Source organism: Borostomias antarcticus, assembly GCF_949987555.1.
Source record: "Borostomias antarcticus genome assembly, chromosome: 5".
Taxonomy (NCBI): Eukaryota; Metazoa; Chordata; class Actinopteri; order Stomiiformes; family Stomiidae; genus Borostomias; species Borostomias antarcticus.
Genome location: NC_140238.1, coordinates 32,815,676 through 32,828,175, shown reverse-complemented (window position 1 = coordinate 32,828,175; position 12,500 = coordinate 32,815,676). Strand labels below are relative to the sequence as shown.

Below are 12,500 nucleotides of genomic sequence, written 5' to 3'. Positions count from 1 at the left end.
GAGGCTTGCTGTCAACAGCTGCTCAGTCTTCTTCCTCTAGCAGTCCTTTTAAAGCGGATATATTTAACCCAACCCTCGACTTAACCACATCCCCTTCACATTCGCTAGAACACAACATCGGCAGTTGCTTCGCAGGCAATTAAAAGGCTGAATAGTAAACATTAGCCGATATGCAAATTGGTAACTGAGAGAAAGGCTCGGTCGCCAGAGAGAGTCAGGGGTGGTTGAGCACTAACTCTGTGCCCACAGCAGATCTGGTCAACCACATGTTGCAGTAGGGTGTGAACAATGTGGGTAAGAGTGGCCTCCCTGCTAACCAGCCTCTGAACACACAGTCAGCTGGACACACAATTGCTGTGCGTTTCCTGCCAGCTGCGACGAGGCCCAAGCGAAATTGGTTTCCTGTCCTGTTGGGGTACCTTATGGATAGCCTAGTGATTTACACAAGAGGATGAGAGAAGGGTTTTCCATCTCGAGAGAGATGAGGCGTCTCTTCCACCTGTTGCTGAGCCAAATTTCCTCTCAGAAACCATCATAAAACAGGTTTTATTGAATTTCGACAGTTGACTCTCTTTCTGGTACTCTTTGCAGAATCACTTCCTCTAGTCTGATGCTTTTCCATTCAATCTACTCTAGGACGTCATTGTGGCCTCTATTGGTTTGGAAATAAATCCTCTTTTTTAATCTGTGTGCACCACTTCGCCCAGACTCTGTTTATGAGAGACAAAAGGTTCTCGCTGCCTGGTCCAGACAGGTCCATAAACTTGACCATGGAGTGGGAGCTAATACAGCTGACCACAACACTGGTAGGCTGGTCATTGTACTAAATACTGTATGTAGCCTAGCAGTTTAAGTACACCACTGTGAGTTGAAATCATATTAGCATTCTGACACCAGCACACTGCTAAATGTTTCCTCTAATCGTCTATTGCGTACGGGGATGTGTGTGGACTGCAGACTGAGCAGCTGCTGTATCTTTACAGTCATATGTCTCTGTCTGTCTCTGTGACTGTGTCCAGCATTGCTTTTCAGAATTCTTTTTTGTGCAAAGTGATGATTTTTTAAATTGTATTTTTCAGATCAGATGACACTGATTTATTGCCTTAGACTTAAAACACAGAATGTGACACTATCAGCATGGCTAACAAGACCTGAGGCACCTTATTGACTGTTGTTATTGTGCTGTCTTGTTGTTATTGTGCTGTCTTGTTGTTATTGTGCTGTCTTGTGTACTGGCCTATAGTACTGACTTTGTTTTAGCTGGATCAGTGTAAGAAGACATTTCCTCCCTTAAGAGGAAAAAAAAAGCATAAATTAAGTATTCAGTCACTCATTGTGACCCTCTAGCAATTGGGGACAGTTATATTTTGCTCAATTAAGGGATGTTGAGCTGCGAGTTGCTGATTTGTTGAAGTACAGTTCGTACTCTGAGACGATGGCGATTGTGAGCATAAGATAATGGAGATATTGACGGGGAAGTTGTTTCACACTCTTACGATCTACGTGTTTTTTTCTCACTTCCTCTTCTCAACAGTCTTGGTATAAGTCGAGGCTACACAATTTAACCCTTTCTAGCCACCTTTCGCTCTGCCGCACCATCCATAATGTTCCTTTTGGAACAGTAAAGAGATTCAATCAATCAATCAATCAATCAATCAATCAATCAATCAATCAAAGCTTTATTTGTAGAGCGCATTTCATACCCAGAGGCAACACAATGCGCTTTACAGAGAACAAGGGAGGTGGGCATACGACCCACCTCTACATATTCCAGAGGGAAGCAAAAAAACAGTAATCACCCGGGGGCCAGATAAGTGAGATTATAAACGCTCTACGAATTATTCGTATGCCGCCTCCTCACAGCAAAAAACGTTTGTTTTGGGGTGTGGTAGGGTATTATCAGGCTCATCTATATTCACACAGGATGCTGGGGCCCAGCCCGGCACTACTGCAGTGTGAGGGTGGGCGGGTCTGGCCCCTGTCAGCACACTGGTGTGAAACCGTGAAAAAACATTCAATTCACAATGTAACAAAGTTCTTACTTAAAACCGGAACATTCCTCCTCTTCTCTTCCACACTGCCTAGTTCTTAATGTGACGACTGACGTCTCTGAGAAAGCCAGCGTACTCACGGCTGGTCTAGGTTTGACCCAGGAAGACATCCACAGTCCACACACTGCAAATAGCAAGCAGGACAGTAGCTGTTGACAGTAATGGCTAGTTCCCATGACCACAGAGGCCATTTAGGGTTAAGGTTTGGGTTAATTTTACGGTTATGTTTAAGTTAGGGTTAAAATTAGGGTTAGGTAAGGTATTGTAAGGAGCCATAAAATAATATTAATAATAATTATATATAATTATATATATATATAAAATATAACACATGCTGTGACCTATAACACTGTAGCTTTAAGATAAAGGTATTCTCAAAATGAAATAGCCCCATCTGATGGACAATTGGGGGAATCGTATTAATGGGTTTGCATAAATGTGTTCAAATAGAGGTCGGATAATTGTCCAGGGGAGGAAATGTATCCTGTCTTTGGATGAGCAATATGCCAAATGAATGATAACAATGATTTCCTTCTGTTTCATACTGTAATAACCATCCAGGTAATGTCCGATGCTTGCATCAATATATCATTTGATCTGTTAGAAAATAAGCAGAATGTTAATTGATTTGGTACAGTGCCTATAGCTATAGCCTACATTGAGAGCACCAGTGGTCAGAAGGAATGCAAATGAGTCAATCATTCCAATAATATTTGTTTAAATTGATAGATTATTTGACTGGCTGACCTCAATATGTGAGGCTTCAGGTCTGCGTGTCAGAGTGAGTGGTCAGCATTGGGCTGGGTTTAAAAAATCTATTAATCGATTCTGAATCAAATGATTCAGAATCGATTCATGAATCCCAAAATCGATCTTTTATTTAATGCATGAAGAGTAAGAGAGGCTAAAAAAGCATCATAGGAGAGGGGACATCCTACGGATATGCTACGACATCCACAGCAGACACGGGGGTATCTATCGGACTCCGGGAGGTCTGCTGGTGACAGTGGGGCATCCACTGGACCTGGTTAGAAGATAGGAGGGAGAGAGAGAGGCACATCAGACTACACATCAGACTTCAGATATAACTCGGACACCTGCAGAGCTTCTCGGATGACTCTGCTATTGTTGGATGTGTTGGATGTGTAAGAGGACGTTCCATGATCCAATCAATTAGTTGGATTTCTTTCCAGGTTCATGACGTAGGCTTAAACTCAAACTTCCTGTTATTTTCAAAACATCGTGTCTTGTTTTCAACATGAACTTCATTAGAATGTCGCCATTCATATACTTTCTCCCATCTAGGAAATAAAGAATGTATTATGTCCACTGGGAGCACAGAGGCCTAGAGGATGCATTATGTATTATGTCCACTGGGAGCACAGAGGCCTAGAGGAGGATTTTGTTGGGTGGTGCACACAGAACCACTAACAGTAGTGTATTCACACAACCATCCATCTCCATAGTGTGTCAGAGACAGAGGCGTTTTTATTTATTTTTCCTTTATTTAACCAGATAGTACCATTGAGAGCATAGATCTCTTTTACAAGGTAGACCTGCCCAATAATGGCAGCAAAGAGTTGCGACTGAGATAACAGGGGGAGTTTAAATATATATATATAATAATAAAAAATAAAATAGGGCATTTCAAGTCAAGGCATCATAACACCTACAGACAGTGACAAGTACCAATGGAGTCATGTATCATAGCAGCTATGCAAGTTTTAAAAGTAGGCAGTGGGACCAATTCGCTTAGTTTTAGGTCCTTTTGCAGATTGTTCCACATGGAAGGAGCAGCACACATGAAGGCTTTCTTCCCAAGGTCAGTCCTTGCTCTCAGTGCCTCTAGCAGAACCATATCCTGGGACCTCAAACTACAGCTGCCTATAGCTGTGTGTGATCAGGGAGCAGATGGAAGCGTTGTAGGCGTTCGCAGGAACTTAGGGCTCCATGAAAAAGATATTCCACTGGGGCTCTTAGAATATACTGATTAGTGGTGACTAGTTTTACTAGACCCCAGCTTGGAAGAATCATCCTCCCCCTTAATGAATGAAACAATGAATCCCATGGTCACAGAGCATTGATTGAGCTAATCGGCGTGTATCCTGAGGACAGCGAGGTCTAGGGTGTGCCTTTAACAGGAAATATTAAACAGGGTTTGCAGTGAAGGCGTGCCTTTGAGAACAAAGGTTGAACCTGTTCAGGTGTGCCTTTAGGAAGGTTAAACAGGTTTCCCTGTACACTCAGACAGTAATCATCCTCTAGGATGTATACAGCAGAGGCAATGAGCTCAATGTGACGCAGTACTTTTCAACAAAAATCCAGTCTCACAGCAAGCAGGTAAGGAAACCATCTTACTTTATAATATAGGCTAGTTGCAGTGCTATACTGTATGATTGTCCTGTGGGTATATAGACCCTGTTTCATCCGTATGTAGAATGCTAATGACGTCCCATCCAGTTAACAAGCGTAAATTTACAACACGCGTCACCCCAACTTGGTTGTGATGCTTTTAATGAACATTGGTCTGGCTTTGAAGAGACGTCGGAGGATCATTACCATTCATCTGCTGCTCAATGTAGTGTTACGACCACCTCTCTACGGAGCTATTAATGGGGGCTTCACTTTATTGTTCTTTGTAGTTATTGCCAACTTTATCTTTTTCCAGATAAGGCTCAAGAGGCTCATCCATTATTTAGCTTATTTGGTGGCCAGATAATATAATCACAGCTTGTCGTGTTAACCGTCTCTCACATGTTCCATTCAAAATACACAGAACAAACTTGAGGGCAGTCCTTTATCAGTCCAATAGCAGAAACATTGAGAGACAGAGTTGAATCGGCTCCCTGGAGGAATTCAACAGCTAAAACTCATTATGGTCTTTACAAGGTTTATGTTAAAATTATTCTACCGGGTATCTTCAGTGTGTTCGACTCGAGGGCTGTAGGCTCCAACCCTGATCAAAGCAAAGTAGCCTAGTTTACTTAATTAAAAACTTAATTTCTCTACTGGGAGTGTAATAAAAATCCCAAAACGAAATTAAATTTGCTGACATTCTTTGAATAGTTGTCAAAAACAACTGTAAATGTGTTTTTGTAGGCTACTTGTGTAATTTAGGCTACACTAGCCTACAGCAGTGTATTTTGTCCTGATTGTACCCTACCCTTTTTCTGTCCCCGTCTGAACCTTGGATTACAGCAGCATAATAACACTCTCTTTACTTCCGCCCACGTAATCTCGGAATTTCAACTCAGGCCACACCCTCTTAATGGATTTCAACTCAGGCCACACCCTCTTAATGGATAGGCTCTGTGCACCAGCTCCACTACTTCCTGAAAGGAAGTGGGCATCTTTATTTCCTGTCCTATACTATTGGATTAAGTGATTAATCAGGTGTGCGGTACACCCAGCGCACACCTGATAAATCACTTAATCCAATAGTATAGGACAGGAAATAAAGATGCCCACTTCCTTTCAGGAAGTAGTGGAGCTGGTGCACAGAGCCTATTAGCAACCGGAGAGGTTTAATGGCTTGCTCTCATGACACATGTGATATGGATGTTAATCATTGCCAACAAGGCCATTTAAGAGCACAGGGGGTCGGGTTATGGCACAGGGCACCTCATCCTGTTCTTACTATCAGGTAGGGTTGCGTAGCAACATGGATAGGACCCAATTGCACACTCGGATTCAAATCTTTATTGGTCACATAATAGTGCAGTGTACAGTGAAATGTTACTGCTGGCTCCATGGTGTACTCTACTTTATTATTATTTATTTATTTATTTTTTTTACAACAAATTACACAGACAGGCACAGGAGGTTCAGTGAGATGTAATACAAGCACATTAAATCCCAACAAGGAAATGAATCTAACAGGATCACGGAGAATTGACAAACAATCAACAAACCGAGAACAAAGGAACTGGAGTTGATATAGGCTAATGAGGAATGAGGTGCAGGTGGGGCTAAATCATGATGAGGTGAAACTAATTAGGGACGATCAGAGGAGGGACATGTGACCTAAGGGCAGAAAGACCAGCCTCTAGGGAGCAGCAGTGTGCTGGTCACAAAATGTCACTACTGTAGTGTTGATGTTAAAGTGACCCTGTTTAAAAAAAATAAAAAATATATGTTATGTCTTAAATATGTGGGCTACAAGCCTATAATAAAGTTTACATATATGCTAATTTCTCTAAGTATAGGCTACATGATCACAATCCGGTAATTGGAATAATCACGACGTGTTTACATGCACTTCATTAATGCGATAATGGGAAAAACCTGGTTTACATGATCCAATCAATTAGTTGGATTTCTTTCCAGGTTCATGACGTAGGCTAAAACTCAAACTTCCTGTTATTTTCAAAACATCGTGTCTTGTTTTCAACATGACCTTCATTAGAATGTCGCCATTCGTATACTTTCTCCCATCTAGGAAATAAAGAATGTATTATGTCATTAATTTCATTGAGCATGAAGTTGGTTTCATTCTATCTACATCCATTTACACATGCCCAGATGTAAAAGAACGAAAAGAAACCAGATTAACAGTGTATGCGCCGGATAAAACGGTCTATTGGGCAAAACGATAGCTTTGTTTATCGTTTTTTTCATAATCCGATAATGCTTTTATCCGATAAAGCATATCGCATTATGCTATTTACATGACTGCTTGAATAATCTGTTAACTCCATAAATCGGATAATGATCGGTTTATCAGTGTGCATGTAAACGTGCTAAAGTCCCTGAGAGCCAGACAGTCCATGAGTTAATCATAGAGGGGATCTACCTGCTCTTTCAACACTAAAAGGCGTCATGTTCCTTTTTCTCTCTCACAGGGCGAATGATGTCATGTGGACCCAGCTTGAGGACCACGCGCTGGGTCTTCCTGCTGGTCATCCTCGTGTCCTCCTCGCTGCTCTACGCGCTCTCTGATTGGCTCGCACTCCTGACCCAGCAGCTGTACAGACCGTTTTCTGATTCGCTGACGCAGCAGAAACTGGTGACAGTGCTGCTCTGGCATTGGCCCTTCGGAGATGAATTCAACCTGGCCGCCTGCGGTTCGTTGTACAACATCAGCGGCTGTCATCTAACGGTCGACAGGAAGCTCTACAACCAGGCGGACGCCGTTCTCATCCACCACAGAGAGATATCCGGTTTGTCTGCTCTGCCTACGTTACCGCGACCCGCCTTCCAGAAATGGGTTTGGATGAATTTTGAATCCCCCACCAACACCAGGAGAATTTCTGGCCTGGAGAATCTGTTCAATCTCACCTTGAACTACAGGCGGGACGCAGATATCAACTTGCCTTATGGGTCCATCATCAGTACCAGCGGGAGGACAGAAACGACCCCGTACAAAGATAAACTCCTTTGCTGGATTGTGAGCAGTTTTAAACAAGGGCAAAAAAGAGTATGGTACTACAAAATCCTGCGCAAACACATCCGCATTCACACATACGGGAAGCTTTTCCAACGGCCAATCAGCGAGCGGGATTACAGCACTGTCGTCTCCAGCTGTAAATTCTACCTCTCCTTCGAGAACTCCATACATACAGATTACATCACCGAGAAACCCTACCGGGCCCTCAAGTTCGGCTCGGTTCCCGTAGTGTTGGGTCCGAGCAGACGAAACTACGAGAAGTTCATCCCCGGGGACGCCTTCATCCACGTGGATGACGTGGCGTCTCCCCGCGCGCTGGCCAGACTCCTCCTCCGTCTGGACCACGACGAGGAAGGCTACCGCCGGTTCTTCCGCTGGAAGAGGAGAGGCAGCGTGAGCCTCACCACCTTCCCCCAGCAGAACGCCTGCTACAGCTGTGACTACATCAGGCGACACCCGGAGCCACAGACTCGGCAGCAGCTCTACACGTGGTTCTGGGACGACAGAGAGCTGGGCGTGGATCCCGACAGAGATGGGAGGAAGTAGATCTGGGCTGAGTTTCCCAGAGGCATCGTAGCGCTACGTTCATCGTAAGCTACGGCCTGATGGTCTGATGAACGTAGCGCTACGATGCCTCTGGGAAACTCAGCCCTGATCAGTTCTGGTTACAAAACAGAGCCTACCTCTATGTAGCCTAGCTCTATACTATATATAACATGTAAGAAAATAAATATCATGAAAAATCATTCAAAAAACATGTTTAACTCTCAATTTCAAAGACAAGAAACTCACCGAGGTGTTAGTTGGCGTTCTGACATATAATTTGACAAAGTAAGATTCTAGTTCATCTGGAAAGGCTTTTAAAAAATATTTAGCATATAACTATTTAGTCACAGCACATCCGTGTGTAAATGTCCGCTAGAACTGATTCCGATCTCGCGCAATGCCTTGATCTCGGGCAGGCTCGAAACGATAAGTGCTGCCGTCAAAGTCTAATTCCTCGTGATCAAATTCATACTCTTCAAGATCAGCCATTTTGATAAGCATTTTCTGAACTGTAGCCTAGGGCTTCCTTGTCTCTGAGCGAAAGAGTAGCGTGAGCAGTGAGCAAACTAGCTAGCCTAGCTAACATAAACAATAACAATATCTACCGTAAGTAGTTCCGCTTCCTCAATCCCCTCTGCGGATTGATCTACACAACTACAACGGTCGCGTCAATACAAGTCAATGGATTTCATAAAATGATCAATAAAACCCTACAGGATTCCTACTTTGTGGCGAATTTGATGTCAGAACACCAACGGACACCAATTACACCCTCGGTGAGCTTCTTGACTTTGAAATTGAGAGTTTAACATGTTTTTGAATGATTTTTCACGGTGCCCATCCACATCCATTGTATGACCAAAACGGTGGTAGAGCGATAGACTTTCTCCAAAGTGCTAGTTTTGTCAACGTTTTGATCTGAACCATTGTATATGATCATAAGTAACCTTAAAACAGGGCTAAATATGATTTTCCCCTTTACTACTCCTTTAAGGACCTCATTGGCTGACCACAGCTATCAGGAGTTTAGGTTGTAATGGTCGCATGACGGAAAGGCACACCAAGGTACTCTTGTGAGGTGCTAATCACTCGAAAAACTGATCATAAGATCAATGAAACTGCATATGGAGCCAGTATGTAACACCTTTTTTCTTACGATTGTATCAGGTGGTCTGTATCAGGAAGATCTGTATCACACTTATAGGCTGCGTTCCGAATCGCATACTTCTACTTCTTACTACCAGTACCTACTACAGCTGCCCTTAGAAAGTACGTACTTTGTAAGCAGTAGGCATTCAATTGGGACATACTACCTTGTCATAACATTGTGCCTTGAAATTTGCCCACATCCGTCGCTGTCCATAACGTGACATTCGTCTACAGCCGTCACGACGCGCACATGTGACGCACATTTCCGCTGCGCACAGGATTGTGGGTCAGAATAGCCAGAAAAGCCTGCTGGCTTGCATACTGCAAAATACGACCGGATGTAGTAGGACATCCTGGTATTTTTGCCATACTGCATGTGGCATACTATGTATTGGGACATACTACATCCTGTTTTGGCATACTATATAGTAGGGTAGTATGCGATTCGGAACACATTGTCATATTCTTTTCCGTTTTCCTGACATGGCCTAAGAGACTTGTCCTTTTTCATGTGACATACTGCGTATGTTTTACTATGTGCTCTTTGTGTGTTATTGCTGTTTGACTTGTACAGCACTTTGGTCAACTTTGTTGTTTTTAAATGTGCTTTATAAATAAAGTGGTATGGTATAGGTGGAAGGAAGCAGACGGCAGTTAAGGCCACATGCTGTATTAACTGACAACCAGCAGGGGGCACTGTAGCCCCACCATACACTATGAAACCCCATTTCAAACAGCATGAATTGAATATTTATGTATGTGGGGAAATTAATATAATTTGCCATATAATTGAATATCTTGGATCAAATTAGAGGTCTGATAAACAGTTGGAGATTATCTCGTTTCATAATGCTTAATTTAAGCCAACTAAGCTACTAATCATCTTGGCTATTATCATCCCAACTAATGAACAACTAATTTCCTCGACTTCTGAAAATGTTGCAAATAAAGAGTTGCCCCTGGAAATGGATGCAAAGGAAGGAACTATTTTCAAGGTGGGCGCTCCTGCAAAAACCATCCGGTCTTACACTTGACCTATTTCTTTCTCTGCCCAGCACCTAGAAACCCATGTCAACCCTTTTACCACACGTCTTTGTACCGTCTCATCCTCACTAACGCAATAAAGCTTTTGATGGCGGACATCTTGTCTCATCTCTAGCGTGGGAGTCACATCTGTCTCAATCATATCCTGTTTCCACCGCGTAAACGTGAGTTAATGTCCCGATGCCGATGTCATTATTTACACCTCCCGTCACTCCTCACACCTCTCTCTACCTGGGGAGGCACAGAAGCCTAGTTGACCCAGCTTACCCTGCGCGCTGGTCTCTCTCTGTGTTGTGGGCCGGCTCTGAGTGGTCTCTCTGAGGGGTCTCTCTGAGTGGTCTCTCTGAGGGGTCTCTCTGAGTGGTCTCTCTGAGAGGAATGTATAATAAAGCACCCGTGTTCGTGTCCGCGCTGCGGGGGGCATGGCAGCTGATTGCGGCTGCGGTCTCCGAGCAGCTGCCTGCCAGCATGAATAGATGTTTCCAAGGTGATGTGCTACACGAGGCTTTACCTGAGAACCAGGCGCCACAGGCGGACTCCCCAGCCTCGAACCCGCGGCGTGACCTCTGATCCTGGGCTAGACTACGAGCACTAGTGCGCCATCCAACGCGCTCCGGAGATGTGACGTCCATCCACACAGGAAAAGAAGAGGGATGATTTGATTACTTTTGCGTCTCTATATCTATTTGCACATTTCTTTCAAGCGTTCTCTCGCTCTTCTCTCTCTCTCTCTTTCTGTCACTCTTTCTTTTCGCCCCCCACCCTCACCTCTTTTTGAATTATTGAGCTCTTTCCATGGGGGGATCCGACCCTCGCATCAGCTCTGGGCGCCATCAAGTTCCCGCTCCATCACCCCCAGCTACAGCCGCGCGCGTGTCGCGTCCTGACATTGAGAAAATCACTCACTGGCCGTTCCCTTACCCCCCCCTCTCTCTCTCCTCCCTCTCCTCTCTCCATCTCTCCCCCCCCCCTCTCTCCCTCTCTCCATCTCTCTCTCCCTCTCTCTCTCCCTCTCTCTCTCCATATCTCTCTCTCTCCCTCTCTCTCCCTCTCCATCTCTCTCTCTCTCTCCCTCTCTCTCCCTCTCCCTCTCTCTCTCTCTCTCCATCTCTCTCTCTCTCTCTCTCTCTCTCTCTCTCTCTCCATCTCTCTCTCTCTCTCTCTCTCTCTCTCTCTCCATCTCTCTCTTTTTCTCTCCCTCTCTCTCTCTCTCCCTCTCCATCTCTCTCTCTCCCTCTCTCTCGCCCTCTCTCTCTCTCTCCCCCCTCTCTCTCTCTCTCTCTCTCTCTCTCTCTCCCTCTCTCTCTCTCCCCCCCTCTCTCATTTTTTCTTGCCTCTCCCTTCTAACCTCTCTATTTCTCTCTCTTTCGGTCTCTCCCTCCCTCCACCACCTTCACTCCCCCTTCATTCCTAGCCCCCCCCCCCCCCCCCCCCCCCACACTCTGTTTTTCTGTAATGTCACGGCCCACTGCCGGTGTCACTGAGTTGATGGAGGGAAAAAAATGGAGGACTGAGGCTAGGGAAGGAGAGTTGACGGGGTGTGTGAGAGAGAGAGAGAGGGAGAGAAAGAGAGAGAGGGACGGAGAGAGAGGGAGAGCGAGAGAGAGAGAGAGGGACGGAGAGAGAGATGTTGCCCGAGGGGAGTGATGCTTGTATAAAATGCTACAGCCAGGTGAAAACACAGCAGGCAGTGAGCGCCCCTAGCCCGGAGGGGTGGGGGGGTGGAGGGGTACTGACTGATGCTACAGACCCCAAAGGTCCAGCAGGTCTAGCAGTTAACAAACATTTCCCCAGGAGCTTGCTCGATCGTCTCGTTGAGGGAGGTCAGGGAAGAATTTCTACAGCTCACTTTTCTGGCCCCCAGGTGAAACTGATTTTTTGCTTCCCTCTGGAATATGTAGGGGTGGGACCTATGCCCCCCCCCCCCCCCCCCCCCCCCATTGCTCTCTGTAAAGCGCATTGTGTTGCCTCTGTGTATGAAATGCGTTATACAAATAAAGTTTGATTTGATTCGAATACTGAATTGTATTTTGATGCAAGCGCCATTGCCAGTCCACGGAAATCCTCCGGATGTTGACAGGATTGTTCTCGGCCCTCATCTCAACTCCCATGATGCCTTGTGCTCGCTGCAGAACCAGGAAGAGAACAGGAAGCTGTAGACCAGGAAGCTGTTTCGCTCTGAGCCCGCTCAGATGAAGAACTAAACGTCCTGCGTGTACCGAGAACCAAGCTGACCTCTCTTCACCCTCACCCTCGATGTTAAGACCCCACCGGGTCCCTCGAAAGCGTCGAAATCCGACCCCTGACCCCCGAGAGCCAATGTT

The 12,500-nt window shown here is 45.1% G+C and overlaps 1 protein-coding gene across 1 annotated transcript; it reads left to right on the top strand.

Moving 5' to 3' along the window:
- Positions 1-6,900: 6,900 nt before the first annotated feature.
- Positions 6,901-7,983, top strand: LOC311309806 (4-galactosyl-N-acetylglucosaminide 3-alpha-L-fucosyltransferase 9-like; the record flags this gene model as incomplete). The annotated part of the gene is made up of 1 exon (XM_084439128.1): positions 6,901-7,983. One exon carries the CDS (start codon positions 6,901-6,903, stop codon positions 7,981-7,983), a length of 1,083 nt encoding a protein of 360 aa, XP_084295254.1.
- Positions 7,984-12,500: the final 4,517 nt, after the last annotated feature.